Source organism: Pleurodeles waltl, chromosome 6, assembly GCF_031143425.1.
Source record: "Pleurodeles waltl isolate 20211129_DDA chromosome 6, aPleWal1.hap1.20221129, whole genome shotgun sequence".
NCBI lineage: Eukaryota > Metazoa > Chordata > Amphibia > Caudata > Salamandridae > Pleurodeles > Pleurodeles waltl.
The window spans coordinates 1,390,177,720-1,390,200,380 of record NC_090445.1 but is presented as its reverse complement, the minus strand read 5'-3'; the positions used below and the strand labels follow the sequence as shown (position 1 = coordinate 1,390,200,380).

Here is a 22,661-nt window from a genome sequence, read left to right as displayed (position 1 = left end):
CACTAAAACTCCAAGAGCAGTAAGTAAGTAATAAGATTTATTGTTTAGTCACTTAAAACCATAACAAAGGTGAAAAAAGCAAACACTTTTAAAAATACATTTCTGATGTTACTAAATCATCATCAGAGTATTGAGTGCATTGTCCAGTAATTTCGATATGCGCTCCATTGGAGCTCGTTTTAAACATAATAACATTTTGCTATATAGAATTTTGCTTGCTTCAGTCAGAGTAGAGGATCGCTTAATGCCATTAAAGTCCATTGTCAGGCACTGGGCTGTGAATTATCCTCCTGTGAATGACTTATTAAATCCTGCTTTTGTGTCATCTGCAATAGAAACTTCACAAAGCACAGTTAAGCTGCAGGTCCTGAGGTGCAAAGCACGCAGTCACTGCTTGTCTCCGTGTCCGTATGCCTCTTTCATTAAATTTGTTCTTTAGTAGGGCTTTTCTTTCTAGTGCAAGATTGTTATATGAGCAGAGGACATGCAGGAGGTCTTCTGTATCCTCACCACACAGGCGGCAGATAGAGTTGGTTAGGTCCCTCAGCCAGGGGGCCGCGTTTAAAGCAAGTGGTAAGAGTCCAAGTCGATACTTTAAGAATTGATCCTTTATTCGTCTCAAGAAACTCTGGCCTAGGTATGACTGTGGTGCAAAAGACGTGTAAGTGTGCAAAATCATCCATGCATGAGACCTCCATGAGAAGGATGCTTTGTCCTCCAGTAGCGACTGAAGCCTAATCAATTTCCCAGCTGCTTTCTTGAAGGTGTTGTGCGGGGTTGGGATCCTCCAAAGATCGATGAGCCCGGTCTTCTTAAGTGAATCATCTAAGTGGATTCTGAACAGGGAGGTGTTCTTATGTTCAAGCTCTTGCCACATTTGGTAGTTAAGAGTGCCCGTGCAGGCACCACAGGCTTTGCTCCAGAAGTTTATGTAGGCAACACGTCGAGCCAGGGATTGGTTCAGTAGACCGAACTCCAGTCTCAGTTGGGCAGGGGAGGTGAATCTGGGGATGTTAAAGATCATCTGATAAACTAAATCCCTGCCTCTTTGTACTTCGCTTCCGTATGTTATTGTGGGCAGGAGCTTGGCCTTTAGCACTTTTAATAGGGGGATGTAAGAAGGCCCATTCAGATAAGTTTTTTGTCTTTTTAGAGATAGGGCTATGGCTAGGCTTTTTCCCATTACATTTTTCCTTTTATGCACGAAGTTCCCCAATTTGTCAATAACGACTCCAAGGTATTTGTACTTGTCTGTTTGAGCACGTCATGTCTTGCCCCAAAACCAAGCTCTCAAGGGGGCCTTTGACCTAATTGACAGTGTACGTGTCTTACCATAATTTGCTGTCAAGGCATTAGTGGCTGTGTAGTGTTGAGTGGCGTTTAATAGTCTCTGAAGGCCTATTTCTGTATGGCTGATCAGTACGAGGTCGTCAGCTTACATGAAGCATGGTAGTTATAGGTCCTCGATTTTTGGGGGGGTGCAAGTTTGTGAAGGTCAGTGAACCCGCTAAATCTGTTAAGTATAGATTGAACAGTGTGGGGGCTGAAACACAACCCTGTTTTAGACCCTTGGTAGTGGGGATCCGCCTTGAAAGATGAGTGCCTGTACACAATTTTATCTGGACCCATGTGTCTGAATGAAGGGCTATTATCAGGCGTAGAAGTGGATGAGGAAGCCCCTAGGTTTCAAGCTGCTTCCACAGCAGATTTCAGTCAAATGCAGCCTTGAAGTCAACAAAGCATAGAAGGAGCTGAAGTTTCAGAGTTATAGCTTTGTTGGTTAAAAGGGCAATGGCCATGATGTTCTTGATGGTGCCGGTATGTTTGGAGAATCCTGTTTGGGTTGTGGGGTTTATACCCTTTTCAGTAGACCATGCAGCAGATGGACTGTTGCAGGATTGGCGCTAGTAATTTACACAGGACTCGTCTGATGCACAAGTAAGTGGTATTTATTGATTGTATATAGCAGTTTAGAGTGATGAATGGATCTCTTGTGGTGTTTCCACTCTCCGAGTCTCTACTCCAGGCAGGGTGTGATGGTCTCTTCCTCTTCTCTCTTTATTCCTTTTAGGCCTCACGGGAAGCACATATGAAAAAGAAGAAGAATAGTCTTGGTAGCTGTTTGTGGGTTTTATTTTCTTATTTTTCTCTTCCTGCCTCTCTCTTTCCCTTTTCCTCTTCCTGTTACTTCCTGGTCTTTTGGTGTAATCTGTTTATTCTCTCTCTCTCTCTCTCTCTCATTAATGGTTTTCCTTCTCCTTTCTGTTCTAGGGTGGTTGCTTCTGGGTTTTCCTCTGTTCCTTTTTTCTCTGGATTTTCTCTTATTCCTCGCTTATACTGTCCCGGTAATATTAGCACCTCGTTCTCTCTTTCTTTTCTCAAATCCTGCTCTTGTTGAGCTGCTTTTATTTCTTGCCCTTTACTCCCACGCACCTTCTCTCATGCATTTGTCCTCCCCAATTCGTGCCCTCCAACCCCTGTGTGCTTACTCTTGAATAACACTTCTCTTACAGCTCTTCAATTTTACTACCATGACCATTTGTTTCCCCTCCCGTCCTCCCTAACCCTGCCCTGGCCACGTCCACGTACCTGACTCTGCCACGCTTCTCCTGAAGCGTGGCAGGTAGTAGCGTTCTGCTCCCCGAAGCCGGCTCTCCTCGTCCCCGATTGGGACCCCCAAAGTCCGGGTCTTCTCTTCTCCTCTGCACTCGAGTGGAGCGGATGGCCCGTGTAATCCCTGGGTCTTCCGCTCTCGTCAGGGTTTTCAAACCCGTCCTCGTCTTCCCCTCGGTTGCCTTCCTCCGCCGTCGTGGTCCCGTCCTCTCTTCTCCCGATCACCTCCGACCTCTCAAGACGCGCTGCCTGGCCCTTTAACAGTCCAGGTTCCCGCTGCTGCGGACGCTGGACAATGCAATTGGCCGACCCCGGAGACACATCTGAGTCAGTCGAGGCAGCGCCAGCACAAGCAGGGGCATTGTGCGGGCCGGCCCAGTCCGGCCCGTCACAGACACTCCCCCTAGAGAGCGGCAGCCGATGACGCTCAGGAGCCGGATAGCGGGACAAGAAATCCGCATTCACCATGTGGCTGCCAGGAGAGTGCATGATCTGGAAGGAGAACGGTTGCAATGAGAGAAACCATCCTAGGACACGAGCATTAGAGTCTTTGTTGCGAGCAAGCCAGGTGAGGGGCACATGATCCGTGAGAAGGGTAAATGTCTGCCCAGTGAGATAATACCGCAAGGACTCCACAGCCCACTTAATGGCCAAACATTCCTTCTCAATAGTGGGGTAGTGGGCCTCTCTTGGTAGGAGCTTTTGACTAATATACAGTATTGGGTGTATGGACCCATCCTCCTGTTTTTGGGATAAAACCGCCCCAAGCCCTACATCAGATGCGTCTGTCTGTAACAGGAAAGGCTTGTGGAAATCTGGACAGCATAATACAGGATTTGTAGTCAGGGCATTTTTCAAGTGTTAAAAATTGCATCGTGCAGCATCGGTGAGGGAGGTTAGGGTATTGGGACAGGACTTCATGAGCAGATTGGTGAGAGGTTCTGCTACTGTGGAGAATTTTGAAATAAACCGCTGGTAGTACCCAACTAAGCAAAGGAAGGCCCTTACATCTTTCTTTGTTCTTGGTACAGGTATCTGTTTGATGGCATATACTTTTTCAACCTAAAGACGAACCATTCCTTCCCCTAACACATAGCCAAGATATATGATATTAGTAAACCCCAACTTGCATTTTTCTGGGTTCGCGGTTAAATGGGCTTCCCGTAAGGCCTGTAAGACCTCCCTCAAACTGTTCTAGGTGTTCGGTCCAGGTGTTACTGTAGATGACTATATCGTCCAGATATGCAGCCGCGTATTGCTGATGGAGACATAAAACCCTATCCATACGTCTTTGGAACGTGGCAGGGGCCCCGTGGAGTCTGAAAGGGAGGACTGTGAACTGATAGAGACCCGATGGGGCTGCAAACACATTTTTTTCCCTGTCCTCTATTCTCAACGGGATCTGACAATATCCTTTTGTAAGATCTAGAGTGGACATATATTTGGCTTGACCCAATCTCTCAAGGAGCTCGTCGATGCATGGCATGGGATATGCATCAAAATACGTTAACTCGTTGACTCATCTATAGTCTACGCAGAAACGAGTACTCCCATCTGGTTTTGGGACCAAAACTACTGGGGAACACCAGGGGCTGTTGGAGGGTTCTATGATACCAGCCTCCAACATCGATTGGAACTCTTGTTCTATAACAGTCTTTTTCACTTCTGAGACGCGATATGGGTGTTGTCGGGAGATAGTCTCAGTCTTGGTTCGTATCGGGTGTTCTGTTAACTGTGTTCGTCCGGGTTTGTTTTGAAAAGACATCCCGGTACATTTCAATGACATGTATTAGTTGTTCAAGATGGGCATCTGTGAGGGTGGCATTTGTCTAAGGAAAAGACTCCTCAGCATGATGTTTCGTGGGAAAGGATAGATATGGATTTCTTCGGTGGTCATACTGGTGATATACCTAACAGGTTGCACGCTCGTTGGTTCTTGCCATTTCTTTAAGAGGTTTATATGGTATATTTGTTCTCTACCGTGGCCGTGAGGAAAAGCTAGTTTATAGGTAGTGGGATTGACTTGCTCAATAATTTTGTAAGGTCCTTGCCACTGGGCCAGTAGTTTATTTTCACAACTGGGAAGGAGAATTAAAGCCCTGTCCCCTACGTTTAAACTACAGAGTACACTTTTAGTATCATACCATTTTTTCTGTTTCTCTTGTGATTCCCGTACGGTATTGTGGGCTTTTTCCACGCTGTATGGAGAGTATCCTTCAACTCCTGAGTGTAAGTCAAGAGATCTTTTACCTCGTCGTCAGACTCTTCCTATTGCTCAGCCAGCATCTCGAGAAGAGTTCGAGGAGGTCGCCCGAACAACAATTCGAAGGGACTGTGCCCTAGAGAGGACTGATTGTGTGTGCGAATAGCGTACAGTACGAGGGGCAATTTTTTTTCCCAACCCTACCATCTTCAGTAATACTTTTCCTGAGTAAGGATTTAATTGTCCTATTATACTTCTCCACGAGACCGTCTGTTTGTGGGTGGTATACTGATGTTCTGATCTGCTTCACTCCTAGTGTTTTGCTTACTTCGGCCATGAGTCTGTACATAAAAGGGGTCCCCTGGTCGGTTAGTATTTCCTTGGGGAAACCTACCCTGGAAAAGAAGTCAATCATTGCTTGGGCAATTACTTTAGTGTGCATACTAGGGAGGGGAATAGCTTCTGGATAACGAGTGGCATAGTCCACCAATACTAAGACATATTGCCGTCCTCTACTGGACGGGGTGAGGGGACCGATGATGTCCATGCCTACACGCGAAAAGGGGGTCTCTATGACCGGCAAGGGCTGGAGAGGAGTGGGTGGGTATGGAGCTGGATTGTACAATTGACATTTTGGACAGTCAGAGCAGTGCCTAGGTATGTCCCCGAAAACTCCAGGCCAATAAAACCGCCTGAGCAGTGCCTCCTCCATTTTTTCCCTTCCGAGATGCCCCTCTCCATTGTCCCCATAAGCTGGATGCAAGACCTGCTGTCTGTGACTGCTGGGAACTATCAATTATTTCTGCCTCCCTTCTTCTGTATTTGGGATTCTATATAAGAGTTGATTATGTATAATGAATTTCGGACCTACTGCATGTTCCTCTGGGTTCAGAGCTTGTTGCCACGCGTTTTTTAATGAGGGGTCGTCTCGTTGACTCTGTCGGAAGTCCCCTGAAACGGTACACCCTTTGCTTGCGACTCCCGTGCTTGGACGGGTTATAGTATTGGGATTTTGCACATACTGATGTGTTGTCGATGTACCCTTTTTTGTCGTCTGCTTAGGATTACCCTTGGGCTTCGACTCACTCCCTCGCCTGCTCTGAAGGGAACTTCCTCCCACCACATTTTAAGAGTGTGCTCTTGACCTGCTTTTGTTAACAACAGGGGAAAATCCATATAACCAGTTCCTATGATAATGTCCTCTTCCAAGTGAGGCAGCACCCCTACTTTGAGGGTTTCTTTCTCTTCTCTCCACTGTAATTGGATTACAGCTACCGGATAATATCTTTGATCCCCATGTACACATGCGATCAAAACTTGTGCCTGAGGTAGACCCTGTCTGTGTTCTACCAACTCCTGTCGTATTACACTCTGGCTACAACCGGAATCGATTAGTGCTATCCTCTTCACACCATTGAGAACGATAGGGAGAGTGTAGGTAGGTTTGTCTCCACCAACCCAGAAGACTCTTCCTTTTGCGACTCCGATATCCATAGGTTCGTCCATCTCCTTTTTATGCGGGCAATATCGTGCTATATGACCCCACTCAGAACAGTTGTAACACTGAGGAACCGTATTTGGATAGGGGGTTTGAGGGGGATTGTGTGACAGGGTACGTTCCTGGCCCTGGGCTACCATTGGTCTGGGTGTTGTTCCTCTTCCTACAGTCGGATGCACAGGGGAAGGGGCTGGGTGTCTACTAGGGTTGGCTCTGAAATCCGGTCCCCTGTGAAACGCACAAGCGAGATCGATAGCTGTTTCATTGGTCAGCCCTGGTTGCTGTCTTACCCAGTTACGGGTGGTACTTGGTAAGGCATCCAAATACTGTTCTAAGATTATGGTGTCGAACATTTCTTCTCGGGTCTTTTCAGTTGGATGCAACCATCTCCCCGCGGCATGCTGAACCCTCTAGTACTATAGTAGAGGGTGCGGGGATTCTACTGTTGTTGCCACTTGGTTGGCGAAATCTGGACTGATAGCTTTCGCTGTCTAGCCCTACCCATTCTAGTATAGTTCTCTTGATGTCTTTATAGGGAAGAGTGCCACTGGGGTTGATCGCTTGATAGGTGTCTTGTAGGTGCCCCGTCAGTAGGGGTGCGATATACTGTCCCCATTTCTCCTCTGGCCAACTAGTAGTGCTGGCGACTCTCTCAAAGTTGGTGAAAAAGGAATCAGGGTCTTCATGTTCCTGGTACCTTTGCAAGACGCTGCTGGGTACATTGGGATGCACCTTCGTGAGTCCTATGGTGTCGGTAAGCTTTCCCAAGGCGGTTTCATGTACCAGTTGGTTGTTCGTCATGATTGTGGCTTGGCTCTTAAGAGCGGTCTGTAGGGCCTCTCTTTCTTCTCTGGCTTCCTTCATTTGCTGCTCCCACATTATCTGCAGATGTTGCTGTCCCTCCGCCAGCTGTGCAATTACGTCCGCCATGGTGGGTTTCTCCTCCATTATGACGTGTCTCAAATCCCACTTCTGACACCACTTGTTGCAGGATTGGCACTAGTAATTTACACAGGACTCGTCTGATGTACAGGTAAGTGGTATTTATTGATTGTATATAGCAGTTTAGTGTGATGAATGGATCTCTTGTGGTGTTTCCACTCTCTGAGTCTCTACTCCAAGCAGGGTTTGATGGTCTCTTCCTCTTCTCTCTTTATTCCTTTTAGGCCTCTCGGGAAGCACATATGAAAAAGAAGAAGAATAGTCTTGGTAAGTGTTTGTGGGTTTTATTTTCTTATTTTTCTCTTCCTGCCTCTCTCCTTCCCTTTTCCTCTTCTGGTTACTTCCTGGTCTTTTGGTGTAATCTGTTTATTCTCTCTCTCTCTCTCTCATTTATGGTTTTCCTTCTCCTTTCTGTTCTCGGGTGGTTGTTTCTGGATTTTCTATTATTCCTCGCTTATACTGTCCCTGTAATATTTGCACCTCGTTCTCTCTTTCTTTTCTCAAATCCTGCTCTTGTTGTGCTGCTTTTATTTCTTGCCCTTTACTCCCACGCACTCTCTCTCGTGCATTTGTCCTCCCCAATTCGTGCCCTCCAACCCCTGTGTGCTTACTCTTGAATAACACTTCTCTTACAGCTCTTCAATTTTACTATCACTACCATTTGTTCCCCCTCCCGTCCTCCCTAACCCTGCCCAGGCCACGTCCATGTACCTGACTCTGCCACGCTTCTCCTGAAGCGTGGTGGGTAGTAGCGTTCTGCTCCCCGGAGCCGGCTCTCTTCGTCCCCGAATAGGAACCCCGAATTCCCGGTCTTCTCTTCTCCGCACTCGAGTGGAGCGGATGGCCCCATGTAATCCCTGGGTCTTCCGCTCTCGTCAGGGTTTTCAGACCCGTCCTCGTCCTCCACTCGGTCGCCTTCCTCCACCGTCATGGTCCCGTCCTCTCTTCTCCCGATCACCTCCAACCTCTCAAGACGCGCTGCCTGGCCCTTTAACAGTCCAGGTTCCCGCTGCTGCGGACGCTGGCCAATGCGATTTGCCGACCCCGGAGACACATCCGGGTCAGTCTAGGCAGCGCCAGCACAAGCAGGGGCATTGTGCGGGCCGGCCCAGTCCGACCCGTCACATGGACCAATAACAGACCTGCAAAGTACTTTGCGTCATTGTCAATTAAGGCAATCAGACGATAGCTATCAGGGAGGGACCTGTCCCCAGTTTTAAAGGTGGGGGAAATTATGGACCCCTTCCTGTCAGACCTGTTTCCAGATAGAGAGGTTCAAAAATATTTTCCCAGATGGGTCTGTTGTGCTTAAAGACTGAAAGTAGAAGTCCATTCGGTCCAAGAGCGAAAAGTGTATTTTGCATGCTGAGAAGATCGGCAAGAAAGTTAATACGTATGAACCACATATGCATGAAAAGGAGAAACCTTGTGACGAAAGAGTCAAACTACCATTACTAATAATTAATGTCTGTAAATTAGAACCTTTGCATAGCTGCAGTGGGTCTGCGCCTCTGCCCGTAATGCCACAGCCTTTCCACAGATGTCCATAACTTAGAAGCTTTGCATAGCAGCAGTGTGTCTAAGGCTCTGGCCATAACGCAACAGTCTTTCCCCAGAGGAGAGGGTTGCTTGCCACCCACCAACCTTCCTGCGTTGATTTAAGGCATATGCACATTGGTACTGGCTGCTGTGCAACATCAGCTGGCTGTGCCATAGTGCTTTGTTTTTTTTTTACTTTAAGACATGTTGCACAGTATCTCGTGTTGCTGTGCAATATGCCTTAAATCAGCACATGAGGGTTGGAGAGTGGCCAGACACCCTCCCCTCTGGGGAGAGCATGTGACATCATGGTCAGAGCTGTTGACTGGGGACGCAGGTTCGAGTTTCGACATCGGCTCAAGATCCTGTTATTCTGGGCAAATCACTGAATCTCAGTGTGCCTACAAAACATAATGTGCGGAATGTAACCAGTGCTGATGTAAAGCAATCCAGTACCATGAGATAGGTTTGCACTATATAAATGTGAAAAAAACACGAGAGGGAGGAGAGTGGGAAACAAATACTGTGTAGCAGGAGGGGGTAGGTTTAAGAGAAGGACAGGGGGTGGGTGATGTTTTAAAAAGACTGGAAAGAGAGAAGGGGGCAGGGGTGAAGGAGAGGGTCTGTAGAAGTATGCACTGTGCATGAGTGGGAGCCCAATACTAAAAAGAAAATCTAAAAAAAAATCACAAAAGTAATATGTGAAATGTAACCGGTGGTGATGTAAAGCGCTCCAGTACCATCGGATAAGTTTGCGCTATATAAATGTGAATAAAAAGCACAAGAGGGAGGAGGGTTGGAAGCAAAGACTGTGTAGCGGGAGGGATGGGTTAAAGAGAAGGAGTGTGAGAGTGGGTGATTTTGTAAAAAGACAGGAAAGCTGGAGGGGTGCCGGGGTGAAGAGGAGGGCTGCAGAGGCATGCACTCTGTAATAGTGTGCCGAAAACTAAAAAAGAGTGCCTGGTGAGAAGGGCTTGTGAAAACAATGGCTATGCGGAAGAAATGCGTGTGAGGAGGGCAGACCATCAGAAAATGTGCACTCTTATGCTGTGCAGACTAAACGTAAAAAGGGCAGAGTTTCCGGAAGTCTAATCTGCAGCATTTGCTAACAAATGAGTGCACTGAATTTGTAAAGGGAGGTCTTTCAACATCCCCTTACTCACATCAGTGTTTCCAACTCCTTCGGTCCAACCAGTGGAATGATGTTAGTACACTTCCACTGCCTAGGTAGCTGTCCTCGCCTTCCATCTGGTGCTGCTACAAACCAGAGGCACTTAAGTGCATTCCACTCTGCTGTATAATTAATACTGTGAGTCAAACCTGAGAATGAACACCAGAATTGCTGTGTACATTACTTCACATTTATTTTTTCGACATACACGTCCAGCCATTATTTTTTACTCCTAGACATTAAACTGATCTGGCTGGATCAGTGGTCCGGCAGTAAGCTAGCTGTGGAGAGATGTTTACCTGATTCTAGTTCCCTTTTAAAAAATCCTAACACAGCATGATTTTCACAAGTAAATAATGTTGTTTCTTTCTAAATTCTTGTATCCTCAACTTCATGCTGTCTCAAAAATATTATCTACATTCCTTACATATGGGATTTAACTTTCCTTTGATTAAAACTTTTCTTTGTGACTTCTCCTTTTTAAGGATTCACCTGCACAGCACTTGCGCTTGCGAAGTCTTTTGTAAATAAAAGGATTTTTAAAAAAAAAGAATTAAAAGGATCTGTGAACCCGCCCCTTACTTACATGAACTTACCATTGGCTTAGTCCGACATCGCTCTAATTTACATGCTTCTCGTTGGCCAGCACATTGTCTGCACATTGTCCACTTGTACTTCAGCTCTTGCTTTTCCTGTCCTTGCCTGGCATGGAGCTGGGACCAAGTACAGTTTCCAGGCACTGGCCACTGGTTAGTGACCAGTGTCCTTCTGCTTCAAACACACTCTGAAGTTACTTTGTTTTCCTATTTGCCTTCGACCACTCCATGCAAGTGCAATCCTAACCAAATACTCTAGCCTGCCATTGCTTCATTAAGAAGCCACGAGAACACATGAAGTGTGTTGAGAGATCCCTCCTTGGTTGTGATCAGGGTTCGAAAGTTCATCATTCCACTGGGGATACAGTGCTCTCCAGATCACAACCAAGCCATATGGTGCCAGGAGAGTGCTAAATATAGCATATAGCTGTAACCTGCCCACAAGATTTTTTGTAGCCAACAACACAGAGCATATTATGACTTGTAGTTTCACTTGTCTACCTACAGGTAAGGGCCTACACATTCCAGTGTCCCTTGAGTTAACAGTTGAAAAACCAGAACTGTCCTAAGGCACCTCCCCCACAAATGGCTTGTCATGGGAACCGATAGTGGCCCTGTAACATGGGGTGTCCGCTGTGCAGCGAATGAGGGTGTCAGATGTATGACTGCAGCTCTACCTGATGCATAGCGCTGCTATCTCAGTGCATCAGGTTAAGGCGCTCATTCCTTTCTGGAATCTGTCAGGAGGGAGGGGGTAAGCAGCAGTGAGAGATGGGGAAGAGACTGGGCCTGGTGCCTTGCACAGGCACCTAGTGAAACTACACACACATGCATGCCCTTGTACACAAGTAACTAGTGTGACTACACAGTCAGTTTTACACAGTGACCTAATATGGCTATACCCAAACTATCTCGAGGGCTGCTGCATACACAAAGCACAATGGCCATACATAAACAGAAAAGGCCTGTGTCTGCAGCCTGGCACATTGTGACATGCACAAATGCTCAACCAAACGTGGCTGCTGCGTTACACTGCTTATACACACAGTAAGGTCAAGCTGGTGCAATCATAAAGTCAACACATAGACATGCACTGTGTACACTAAGTATGAAAAAGTGGCTATACATACAGTAGGCATGGAAAAGCTTCTGGGTAAATTGCCCACACACATACCAGTCCTGCAAGATGCAGTTTTACACAGCATCTGTACAAACACACTAGTACCAGTGCTGCTGTGTGAAACACGGATTGTGGTTGCAGTCTAGCAGTAGCAATACATGCAGACACAGTAGGCAGTCCCATGGCTACCTATAGAAAGATACTCAGTCAGTAAGACATGGGCTGGTGTCTTGCAAAGTGGCCTCACACAAAGCACCGTAGTTGTAGCATGGGACAGGGGCTATAGAGACACTAGTAGGCCCGAGCATGTTACCTGGCACAATGCCCAAGGTGTAAATGGAAAAAGGCGCTATGATGCAGTCAATGCTGGCCGCATCATAGCGATTTTTTTTTACTTTAAACCATGCCGCACAGCAGCTCAACTGCTGTGCAACATGTATAAAAACATGGACAGAGCCAACAGAATTCACCTATGCAAAATCTATTGGCTTTGTCAATTATTTTTTTAACATGTCGTACAGCAGTTGAGCTGCTGTGCAACATGGCTTACATTAAACAAAACCTATGATGTGGCCAGCATTGTCCGTGTCGTGGCACATTAAAAAAAAACTGTTATATTGCACAGTACCTTTACAGCTCCGCATTATGTAAAAATAAAAGGTTGAGAAAGTCAATAGAATTTGCATAATTGAAACCTATTTGCTGTGCCAATGCTTGTCATCTCTAAAATTTCCTTCTCCTTCCCTTGCATCCTCTGCACACGGCCTCTCTCTGAGCACAACCTACTCTGACACATGCATGTTTGCCAATTCTCCGTTATTGCATTGCTGTAAATTTCCCACAACTCATTTACAAGATCATAATATCTCATCTTTCCTCTGAAAGTCATACCTATGCAACTAATCTCCTCTAACTCATCTATTAATCCCACCAACCAAGTGAATTATGTCACACCCACCCCCACCACTTACTAATGATCACAACGAACCTCTATTTAGTACACCATAAATCAAGTGAAATGACTGCATAGGATGGTTTTGTTTGAGCGCACAAGACTAATCCCAGTAACTAACAGTAATCAATAACACTGGACTAACCACTAACCTTCGGCCTCAGAGCAGCGTGTGGCCAGGTGTAAAGTGCTTTGATGCCTTGTCAGGGTTGTAAGCACATCACTGCCGAATTTCCTAGGTCCATGCTTTAAATGCTGCTCTAGTTCAGGATTTTTATTGGAAGTCTAGGACTTGTAGTCATGTTTATCCTTTTTTGACAAATGACTTCAAGTCCCACAATTCAAAGGAAAAACATGGTCTGGAGCAGCACAACACGCATGGACCTGGGAAACTTAGCAGCTATGTAAGTGCTATATAAATGCAATTAGAATATAAAAAATTAAAGCTTACGCGTTAAGAATTTTCAATTCTATTAAGGACACTGAGGCGAGGATTATGCTTCTCTTTCTATGCTTTATTTTAAACAGCAGCCAATAGAAAAAGATATTGTCAAAGAAATACATATCCCATAATTCATAGTATGCACACCATAACCATAGAGAACAGAGTATAAAACCCAAAGAGGCTAGGAAACTTCCTCTTTCTTTGCGAAAGTTCAGTCAGTAAGAGTCAATAATTGTAACAACATCGAATCGAACAAAACACGATCCAAACATCCAGGAAAAACAGGAGTTCCGGATAAGAACAGATGCAACCATCCAGATCGATACGTCCCTGGAACGAATAATTTCAACTCTGATCCACACCTGTGAAGAAAAGAAACAAAACTAATAATAGTATATGCCATAGAACCATCGTCCACAAAATACATGCACTGATAACATCACAGGGTGGGCAAACAATGAGATATCAACTGAAAAGAGAATACTTAACTCGTAAGCAGAGGTCTTATTGTCCACTCGGGAGGGATAATCCTCGCCTCCGTGTCCTTAATAGAATTGAAAATTTTTAACGCGTAAGCTTGAAAAATTTGTATTCTATGTCAGGACCGCAGGCTCAGATTATGCTAGTTCAAAGCTGATCCACCACGATCGATGCAATGTCTACAATGGGTTTATGATAGAAGGTCTTAAAAGTAGATTCCGACGACCAGTCTGCCGCCTTCATAATATCCTCCAACCTCATGCCTAGACTAAAGGACTTTGAAGCCATAGCTCCACGGACTGAATGAGCTCCAAACATGGAGATATTAATCCCTGCTTCAGAAAGAAGCCATCTGATCCATGTGGCTAGAGTAGCTGACGATACTGGCTTAAAAGGCTTCTGTAGCGCAATCAACAATTGACCTCTAGGGTCTGTACGAAATTATTCTGTAGCCGCTTCATAGGCATTCAAACATTGTACCACGCATAATTTGGGGTTATGAGGGAAAGCAGGGTACGACACTGAATTGGTACCCGTTTTAGTACGTTTGGAAATCGAGAAAGAGACTCCCGAAGGGGAAAAATCCTGCCCTGCAGATCAAGGGAGCGCACATCCGATGCTCTCTTGCATGAAATGAGGCATAGCAATAAGGTCAATTTGGCCGAGATTGCTTACGAGAAAAGGTATCTGTTATCTGGCCAAGACGAAATGAACGTAAGCACTACGTTGACGTCCCACAGGGAGGAATACTTGGGACGCGGGGGATTCGACAGACGAATACCCCTCATTAATTTGCAGACAATATTGTGTTCTCCCATAGGTTTGCCTAGAACTGGTGAGTGACCTGCGGAAATGGCAGATCTGTAATTATTGATCGATCTGAAAGCCAGACCTGAAGCCGCCAGTGAAGCCAGAAAATTGACCACTAAACTGACATCAGCGTTAAAGGGATCGGCACCCCGTTCCTTACACCAATGACTCCATCGCTTCCAAGCAGAGGCATACCGCTTGAGAGTATTGGGGGACCAGGCCTGGAGGATGAATTTAGAAGCTTGTTCTGAAAAGCCTTGCAGGAACCAATGACGCCTGAGATTCTCCAGGCTACCAGGCAAAGCTTGCCCTGAACTATCAAGGGGTGCGGGGACCCCAGAGGGTCCCGGAGAAGGTTGTGAAGAGGAGGGATTAGGAGAGGGAAATCGCACAGAAGGTCTAGTGCTAAGGGAAACCAGGCTTGAGCCCTCCAAAGAGGGGTTGTCAACACAATCTCCGTCCTCAGACGTCGGACGAGGAATCATGCTGAACGGAGGAAAGGCATAAGCTCGATGGGGAGACCAGTCTTGGAGAAAGGCATCGGTGGCTACCGCCTCCGGGTCTGGTCTCCAGCTGAAGAATAGAGGCAGCTGTCGATTCAATCTCGAGGCAAAGAGATCTATCGAGAAAGGGCCCCATTTGTGGTTGAGAGAGGCAAACACCTTCGGGAGAAGCATCCAGTCGCTGGAATCCCGGAGGAATCTGGAATTCCAATCGGCCATTGTGTTGCGAGTCCCCGGGAGGTACTCCGCAATCACTGAGATGCGATGTTGGAGGCAAATTGCCAGAAATCCTTGGCAATGCAAGTTAAGGTCTGGGATCTCGTGCCTCCCAGCTTGTTCACATACCTGACCGCGGAGATGTTGTCCATCCTCAAGAGAATGCAGCAATCCGCCTTCAGAGGAGAGACACTCCGGATTGCAAAGGATCCGGCTAAAATCTCCAGGCAGTTGATGTGGAGGTGGAGTTCCTCCTCCGACCAACGGCCCCCCTTGGTCACATCCCCGCACCGGGCTCCCCAGACCCATCTGCTGGCATCCGATTCCAGAATGACATCTGGGGCAGTGCGGAAAATCGCTCGCCCATTCCAGGCCTCCATGTGCTCTAACCACCAGGTTATCTCCGAGCGGGCCTCTGGATTCAGAGGAACTAAGTCCGTATAAGACAAGCCCTTCTGTAGGTGAGAAATCTTGAGCCGTTGGAGGGCTCTGTAATGTAGGGGACCCGGGAAAATAGCCTGGATCGAGGAGGATAAAAGGCCCACCATCATGGCTAAGTTCCTCAATGACACCTTCTGTCTGGATAGAAGTAGGCGCAACTCCTTCTTGATATTGCGCACCTTCAGAGGAGGGAGGATCAACTGAGCTGTCACCGAGTCTATCCTGAAGCCCAGAAACTCTATCTGTTGGGACGGACGGAGACAAGACTTGGGTTGGTTGATTATGAAACCCAGATCCTGGAGAAGCTGGATCGTTCAAGACAAGTGGACCTGCAGGAGAAGAGGGTCCTGAGCCATAATGATCAGGTCGTCGAGGTAGACTATCAGACGCACACCCCTTGCCCGAAGGGATTCCACCACAGGCCTCATTACCTTGGTGAAGCACCAAGGCGCGGAGGAAAGCCCAAAGGGAAGTACCTGAAACTCGAAGCACTGGTCTTGCCAAAGAAACTGAAGGAAACGCCGATGAGGTGGGAAAATAGGAATACTTAGATAAGCGTCCTTTAAGTCTAGACGCACCAACCAATCCGCTTCCTGCAGTATATCCCTGAGAAGATGGATTCCTTCCATCTTGAAATGTCTGTAAACTAGCCATGCGTTGAATTCCTTGAGGTTTAGGACCAAACACGATCCTCCCCCTTTCTTGTCTACAAGAAAAATGGGGCTTAGGAAACCCCTGGGATGGGAAACAGTTCGGCAAATAGCACCTTTCTTGAGGAGCGCCTGCACCTCGAAGTCTATGATCTCGATATTGTGACGGGAAAAATGGGGAAGAGGAGGGGGGCTTTGCTGAAAATGGGTCTGGTAAAATTCCAATCTGAACCCTTGAACGGTTTGTAAGAGCCAGGGGTCTCTGGATAACTTTTGTCATTCTGTCAAACAAGATTGAACCCTGCCCCCAAGAACTACCTCGGAAGGGTGGATTAGTCTCACCTGAAGTGGTGTGATCCTGAGAGTCTCCTTAATGAGCTCTGAAAGAGTTCTTGCGGTAGCGACCCCTGCCTCCACGGGGACGCGTGGGATAGAAGGTGGAGCTTGCCTGTTGTTCTCTGTAGTAGCCACGGCCCCTGGAGAGGGCCTCTCGTCGGGTGCCTTGGTAATAGGAGCGGCCAGACGAGCGACCCCGCAGACGCCCGGCCCTCCGAAAAAGAGTCTCCCTGAAGACTTTTTTGAGCGACAGTTGCGCTTTATCCATGGTGTTGAATGTCGCAGCAAATTTGGCCAAATCCTTGATGAAAGGAGCTCCTGTTTTTCCTGGATGTTTGTATCGTGTTTTGTTCGATTCGATGTTGTTACAATTATTGACTCTTACTGACTGAACTTTCGCAAAGAAAGAGGAAGTTTCATAGCCTCTTCGGGTTTTATACTCTGTTCTCTATGGTTATGGTGTGCATACTATGAATTATGGGATATGTATTTCTTTGACAATATCTTCTATTGGCTGCTGTTTAAAATAAAGCATAGAAAGAGAAGCATAATCCTCGCCTCCGGTCCTGACATAGAATAACAATTTATACCATGACTAATGAGGCACTAGTCTGCTTAAATTTCTAGCCACAGCACCAGGAAGGGCTGGGAAGTGTATTTTTTCTCTTTCTTATTGTTAGCTTATCTGACTGCAATGCTAATAAACGACAAGGCAGAAGCAATAATAAAGGCCATAGTTTTTTCACAATACATTGTGGCAAACTTAAAAATGACATACTCTTGTTCCAATATGGCCGCCTTCGTAGCTCCTCAGCGTTCACTGAGCTGAAACAGTCAGCCGGTGTAAGGTCCTTCTTTTACTTTTATTTCGAAAGCTGTATGGTTTCGGGTCTGATGTTATGCTAGCTATCTGACATTCTATGCGAATTGATGCGTCTCTGTGGTTCTAGGAGGCGCGTGCTCTTGGTATCACTTTCGACACTCGTTAATGCGCAGGCTCAGTTGTCTTTTCTACATTGTGCGCAGGCGCAGTCTCTGATTGTTTCTATTGCGCAGGCGCTCCTCTCTCTATGGTTGCGGGAAAGGAAGATGGAAGATGAGGAGGTCGCGGAGAGCTGGGAAGAAGCGGCTGACAGCGGGGTAAGGCGAGACTGGTGGCAAAGGGAAAGGTTAGCTTGGATGAAAAACGCTTTGTCCCTTAACTGGGGCGCTTAAGCGGGTGGGACAATGCCTGTCAATAGCTCGGCGCCTGGCTCTCTGACTGTCTTGTAGAGGTGTGTGTGACGGAGTGGCTTGCTGATAAACTGTGGTGAGTCTGGTAAAGTTGGTAACCGTGAGTTGGGTTCTTAAGTAAGTGGTTTGGGGTTATATATGGCGAAGGTGCGTGACCGAGACAGTATTGACCCTTGCGGTAAGGTGCTCTGGGCTTGGTACTTGGCCTGACGGGTACTGATTTTTTTTTTTTTTGGAAGGCGTACGGGGAGGAGCGGGCGGGCCTGTAAGGTATGTCCACCAATGAGTGGCTCAGTTTACTTCATGTGTCCTTGAGATGGGCTGATCAGTTCAATAAAGTTTAAAATGTCGAATATTCTGTTTGCTAGGCTTCCAGCTTTAAACAAGTTTGCAACGTTATTCTCTCATTATGACTAGTATGTTTAAACACCTTTGAGGGCAATTAACGCTATTCTTGTTTTTGCTCTTTAACTACCTTTTAATTGTTTCCACCACTTGTCATAATTTGTGGGCTTCCTGGTTATTGGACTTGTTATGCAAAACAAAAGTGCAGACTTAAGCTGACTGACTGGAGTCTCTCCGGATAAGGTGGTGGGGTCGTCTGTTAAAGTTGGAGTATTCCATGATAGTTAGGAATGTGTTTCTCATTGGGGTTGTTCGTAGCCGTGACTTATATTTTTGACTGTTTCTTCTTATATCTGCAGTTTTATTATTAGTCATTTGTTGTGAAGTGCTGCCAGGCACTTTGATGTCCAGAAGCTAGTTAGGTTGCAGTGCTGAGCAAAGTGCCGTGACGTCAGCTGTCTAGTGCAAATAATGATACACACATGACTACATCAGAAAATGTCACAGTAAACAGGTGCTACGTATCTATTATATTTTCAGGTTTTGCCAGTATTAGAGGAAAATCAAGCTAGGGGGATCGTGCGTTAATGCATATTACGTGAAGTGTGTCAAAGGTTGTAAGTTTGATTTCCCTTTTTGTACAATAATTAATTTACAAGATGGCAGGGCTTATCTGGTGTCACACCTAACATTGTAGAGCCATATTTGATCTTTCCTTGTACACTGGACTGAATAAGTCTGCGCTCCTCACACCTGACTCCCCCCGTTCCCCCACCTTCCCTCAAAAGGGCGTGAAGCCCTTAGAATAAATTAAAATAAATTAACCCCGGTTCAAATCATCAAAGAAATGCCTTGGGTGGGGTCGCTGCATTCCAGTAATGATTTATTCATGGGTTCCAGTAATGATTAGTGGGTATCACCTTATCCAGCTATAAGAACCGCTGGTCTCCTCCATTGAGCTATCCAAGGAATTGCCACACTATTCTATAGTCTGGTAAATGTACAAGGTGTTATTTAGAACTAGGCCCTGCTGTTTTTTGTAGTATTGCAACAAAAAGAGAGAATTTGCAGGCTTTACAAACCAGTATTACGTCAAGTTTTGTGTAAAGTCTTTAATGGTTCTGAACATAGGACTTGCATATCCGTTTTTAGTCTTCAGATGGGAGCTGTGGTTAGAGAACGGTTCAGTAGTGACCTAAGCAGTATATAGCATAGAGGGGTGCTAAAGCCTGTTCTGAGAGAGAATTGACAGATGGATGTCAAGGAGTAGGTTTTCAGAGTGAGGAGCTCAGTGTTAATTTTTAAAATCTCTTTATTGGTATTTCGAGTAAGGGAAAGAAAAACAAATAGTGAAGTTAAGGAAACAGCATATGCATTTGTTTACAATCACTCGTCTTACTATCAATGGGCGCTTCATGTGTGTACAGATCCGCTAGATTCTTATCATTATAAGTGCACTGCTTACCAGTAATTGAATCCTTCGGTCCTCAGTGTGTTCATGGGTGACATTTGAGTAGTCTGTTTGGAGTAGGTGTCCCAGATGGGTATTAAGATAATTCAGTTTTAAAGGTGTTCATTTTTGTTTTATTTTTTAACTCCCTCAGCAAACAAGCTCTTCATGTACTATTTGTCTGTTTTCTTTCTCTGCTTGAAATACTACTAGTACATTTATATAGACTAACATCCGATGTATTTGGCTTCTAAATTGGCATGGCCTTTTCAGTCTGAAGATTCTTGACCTTCTTTGGATGTAAAGTGCCTACCTCTTGGAAAATGATATGATTAAGATCCTGTTCTCCCAAAAACTCAATGCAAAGCCTTAGAAAGTTTTCAGCCTATTATATGTGTAGCGTTAACTTGCTTGCAAGGCAGTAATAATAATGCATTTTTAACTTGTGGAATATTTAAGTTGGATGGAATTTTCTTCTCTGGAACACAGTTCTGAATCTTGAGACTCACTCATGTTATCATATAACAAAGGTGGGTGTACTTAAGTATATTACAATAAAATAAAATATCCATACTTCTCCCACCTGTGACATCTTGTCGTGTTCTCTGGTACCTAAATTAGGTTGTGCAAATGTTTCCAAATTGATAGAGGCAGATTGCAGGTAAGTAATACGAAGAAATGTTTACGTTGTCCAAACCACAGTTCGTGCAGTAACACTCTTGTGTTGCATATCAGTTGCTTATTAACTGTTTCTTTTAGCTACCTTTTTAGATTGTACGGTTTGTATTGCTAGAATGCCGTCTCAAGCCAAATTGCTAAAATTAGATAATCCGCAGTCCCGTCTGTAAATCCTTAACACAAGCTTGTAAAACATTGGGCAAACCATTGCCTCTATTGAATTTGTGATGTACTCGCGCAAACATTTGCCCTGACGCCGTTTAAGGAACCATTAGTTAACAGCCTAAAGGAGCCAGCCCATCTGTAGTTCTTTACAATTTAGCCCTCGGCTGGGTGTTTGGCAGTTGTAAACCTAATTTTGTGTTTCAAATTAAAAATACTTTGGTAATTGATATTTCTGAAGAGGCACAGCAACAGCTGGCTCAATGTGCGCTATTTTCATGTTCCAGTATTCCAACATAGGTTTCGCTCTGCAAAGTCTTTGCTGTTTGCCTTTGCTAAATGGCTCATAGAAGTGTTCTTGTTATTTTGAAGTCCGGCACTGTTTATTGCGGTCATCTTTGTGCATTTCGGAGCGTTTTTTCGTAATCATTTTCTGAAATAATTATTTTATAGATCCTTTTAAAAGTAACAACTGTAGGCTTAGAAACCGCTAGTACCCCAGATGAGGTACTTAAAAATTGTTAAACGCTTGGTGGTACGAAGACTGACTGTCTTTTTTCATAGGTCTTCAAACCTTTATGCTTTGTAGCCCCCAACTAAGATGTTTTGAAGTCTGTGATGCTTCTTCTGTAGCTCATAGTACACGCTAAATATGAGATTTATTAAACAGAAAATACATCAAACAAAACCAGTAATTGACCCAACATAATGCTCCCAATAATTGGTTGTTCTGAGCCCCTCACACTCCTGGGCCCCAATACAACTGAACCTAGTTCTGTAATGTTAACTGATGCCATAAGTGTCAGACTATCCCCTTTGCCTCTTTCACCTCTTCCCCCACCTTGTATGACCATTTCTCCAGTCTTGCAATAGGCTCTGTCCCTTTCAAGAAAAACTGAAGCTCCCACATGTTGTCCCCCTTTTTTTCTGCAAGGGTGTCATTATGCTAGAGTTGCAAATAATTCCCCATGTCACTTTTCTGAAGTGAAATGTCGTAACTGGGATGCTTTGCAAAGCGGGCTGTCTCCTCTGCCATTTGTTGAAAACATGGACTCTGATATTTCCCAAACCCCCCTTCTGTCACCAGGGTATCCGGGTTTGAGTTTCAGTTGATGCTCAACATCCTGCCATTCTGGGCAAATCACTTAATCTTCCTGTGCCTAAAAAAATATTGTGACCTTGTGTAATGTAACTGGTGCTCATGTAAAGTGCTCCATTACCTTTTGGGTGAGTCTGCACCACATAAAACTGCAAAACAAGATTTGTGGCAACCTAAGTTATGCTGTGTGTCTTACTATTTTAAAATAATGACTTGCATATTCCCAGTGCTTTCTGTCATAGACTGGGGGCTTAATAGCACTATAAATGTCATTCCACAATGTGCCAACTAGGATTCAATTCCGTTCCTTTCTGGCCAAACACACACATCTACAGTGATCATATTAGCCAACTGAGGTGTCACATTTGCCACCGATTATTATTATTATTTTTTTTGTGTAGTTTAAGATAGTTCATTCTTGACCTGGGGTATCAGTGAGCTTTACATGAGAACCAATTGAATTACACAAGGTCACATTCATTTTTGAGGCACTAGGAGAATAAGTGATTTGCCCAAAATCACACAATGTGTAACTTGCATTTATTTTTCATTTCACCGTCTGTTATTTTACATGCCGTTATGTAAAAGCAAAAAAACAAATATATATATATTTACTGAATATTTTATTCTTTTTAGCCACTTCTTTGACACTGCCACTAATCTTAAAGACCCCAACTCCCATAGCACTCCTCTTCACGATTCCTATGCGTTTTTGTATGCACTTCAAGTCTGTAAATGAAGATGGCCTGCCAATGAACCAAATAAAGAAGGTTGTACTTCCAGGCTATCATCTTCACACTTATTTGCTGCGGCATCTGCGACCTCCCTGTGAATGCCAGTGGGAGCACACCATAGTTTGAAGACCTCTGTTTTACTGGATGGCAGGTAGATTTTTGGGGTTTTCAGTCATCTGTCCTGACTTGTAATGGGGGCTTAGCTGCCCGCGGACTTGGCGTCACCACACCTGTTGTTGCAAGAGCAACCCTTTTGTTGCAGATTTATGAATTTGGTTGATATGTCTCTAATGCACTTTTTTTCAAACCCTGGAGAATCTTGGCCACACACCTTCAGGACTGAGCAGGGCTGCTCCAGGACACATGGAGTGAGATGTGGATCACCCACCTCCAGTTGTGTGTGTAAAACTGCTTTACTACCTTTGGCAGTCACCTTTGTGATCTA

At 45.2% G+C, this 22,661-nt stretch overlaps 1 protein-coding gene and 1 long non-coding RNA gene across 4 annotated transcripts in view; one reads left to right on the top strand and one right to left on the bottom strand.

Annotated features, from left to right (window-relative positions):
- Positions 1-13,128: 13,128 nt before the first annotated feature.
- Positions 13,129-17,073, bottom strand: LOC138300874 (uncharacterized). Its single transcript, XR_011205034.1, has 2 exons — positions 16,522-17,073; positions 13,129-13,441 (listed from the first exon to the last, which is right to left on the bottom strand). It is a non-coding gene; the product is annotated as an uncharacterized lncRNA (long non-coding RNA).
- A 489-nt stretch (positions 17,074-17,562) lies between these two features.
- The window catches only part of SZRD1 (SUZ RNA binding domain containing 1), a 52,349-nt gene continuing 47,250 nt past the window's right edge, over positions 17,563-22,661 (top strand). For 2 of the 3 annotated variants that reach the window (XR_011205033.1, XM_069240720.1), the window contains exon 1: positions 17,563-17,655. Coding sequence is in view for 2 of the 3 variants with exons in the window: in XM_069240720.1 (XP_069096821.1) it covers positions 17,605-17,655 (51 nt within the window). In the remaining variant the exon portion in view is untranslated. The remainder of the gene's footprint in view (positions 17,656-22,661) is intronic. The other variant, XM_069240721.1, reaches the window with a different exon arrangement.